This window comes from Acanthisitta chloris, unplaced genomic scaffold (assembly GCF_000695815.1).
Source record: "Acanthisitta chloris isolate BGI_N310 unplaced genomic scaffold, ASM69581v1 scaffold19126, whole genome shotgun sequence".
Taxonomy (NCBI): domain Eukaryota; kingdom Metazoa; phylum Chordata; class Aves; order Passeriformes; family Acanthisittidae; genus Acanthisitta; species Acanthisitta chloris.
In genome coordinates, this window is record NW_008678931.1 from 8,630 (window position 1) to 8,933 (window position 304).

General features: G+C 64.5%; 1 protein-coding gene across 1 annotated transcript in view; it reads left to right on the plus strand.

Moving 5' to 3' along the window:
- LOC103804497 (genetic suppressor element 1-like) overlaps positions 1-304 on the plus strand; it is a gene marked incomplete at its 3' end in the record, with an annotated part of 8,647 nt that overhangs the window by 5,906 nt on the left and 2,437 nt on the right. The window contains 1 exon segment of the mRNA XM_009077110.1: positions 3-178. Coding sequence (XP_009075358.1) covers positions 3-178 — 176 coding nt within the window.

The window sequence follows — 304 nt, forward strand, 5'->3', positions numbered from 1 at the left end:
AGGAAGGTTGACGGGGCGGCAGCAGGAGGCCCAGCCGTGAGCGCCTCATCTCGGAGCCTCCCCTCACACAGGAGAAAGCAGGAGGTCCCACCGTCCCCTCACACCTCCTGGGGACACCCTACTCCTTCGGGCTGCCCCCCAGCTCCGTGGTCCAGGACTCACGCTTCCCTCCTCTCAAGTGAGTCTGCTGGCAATGGCTGGGAGGGTTGCAGGGTGTGGATATCCCCTGCAAGCTCTGGTCCCACTGAGCATCCTGCAGGGTGACATCTCTCCACGGGGACAGGGTGGGATGGTGACCATCTCC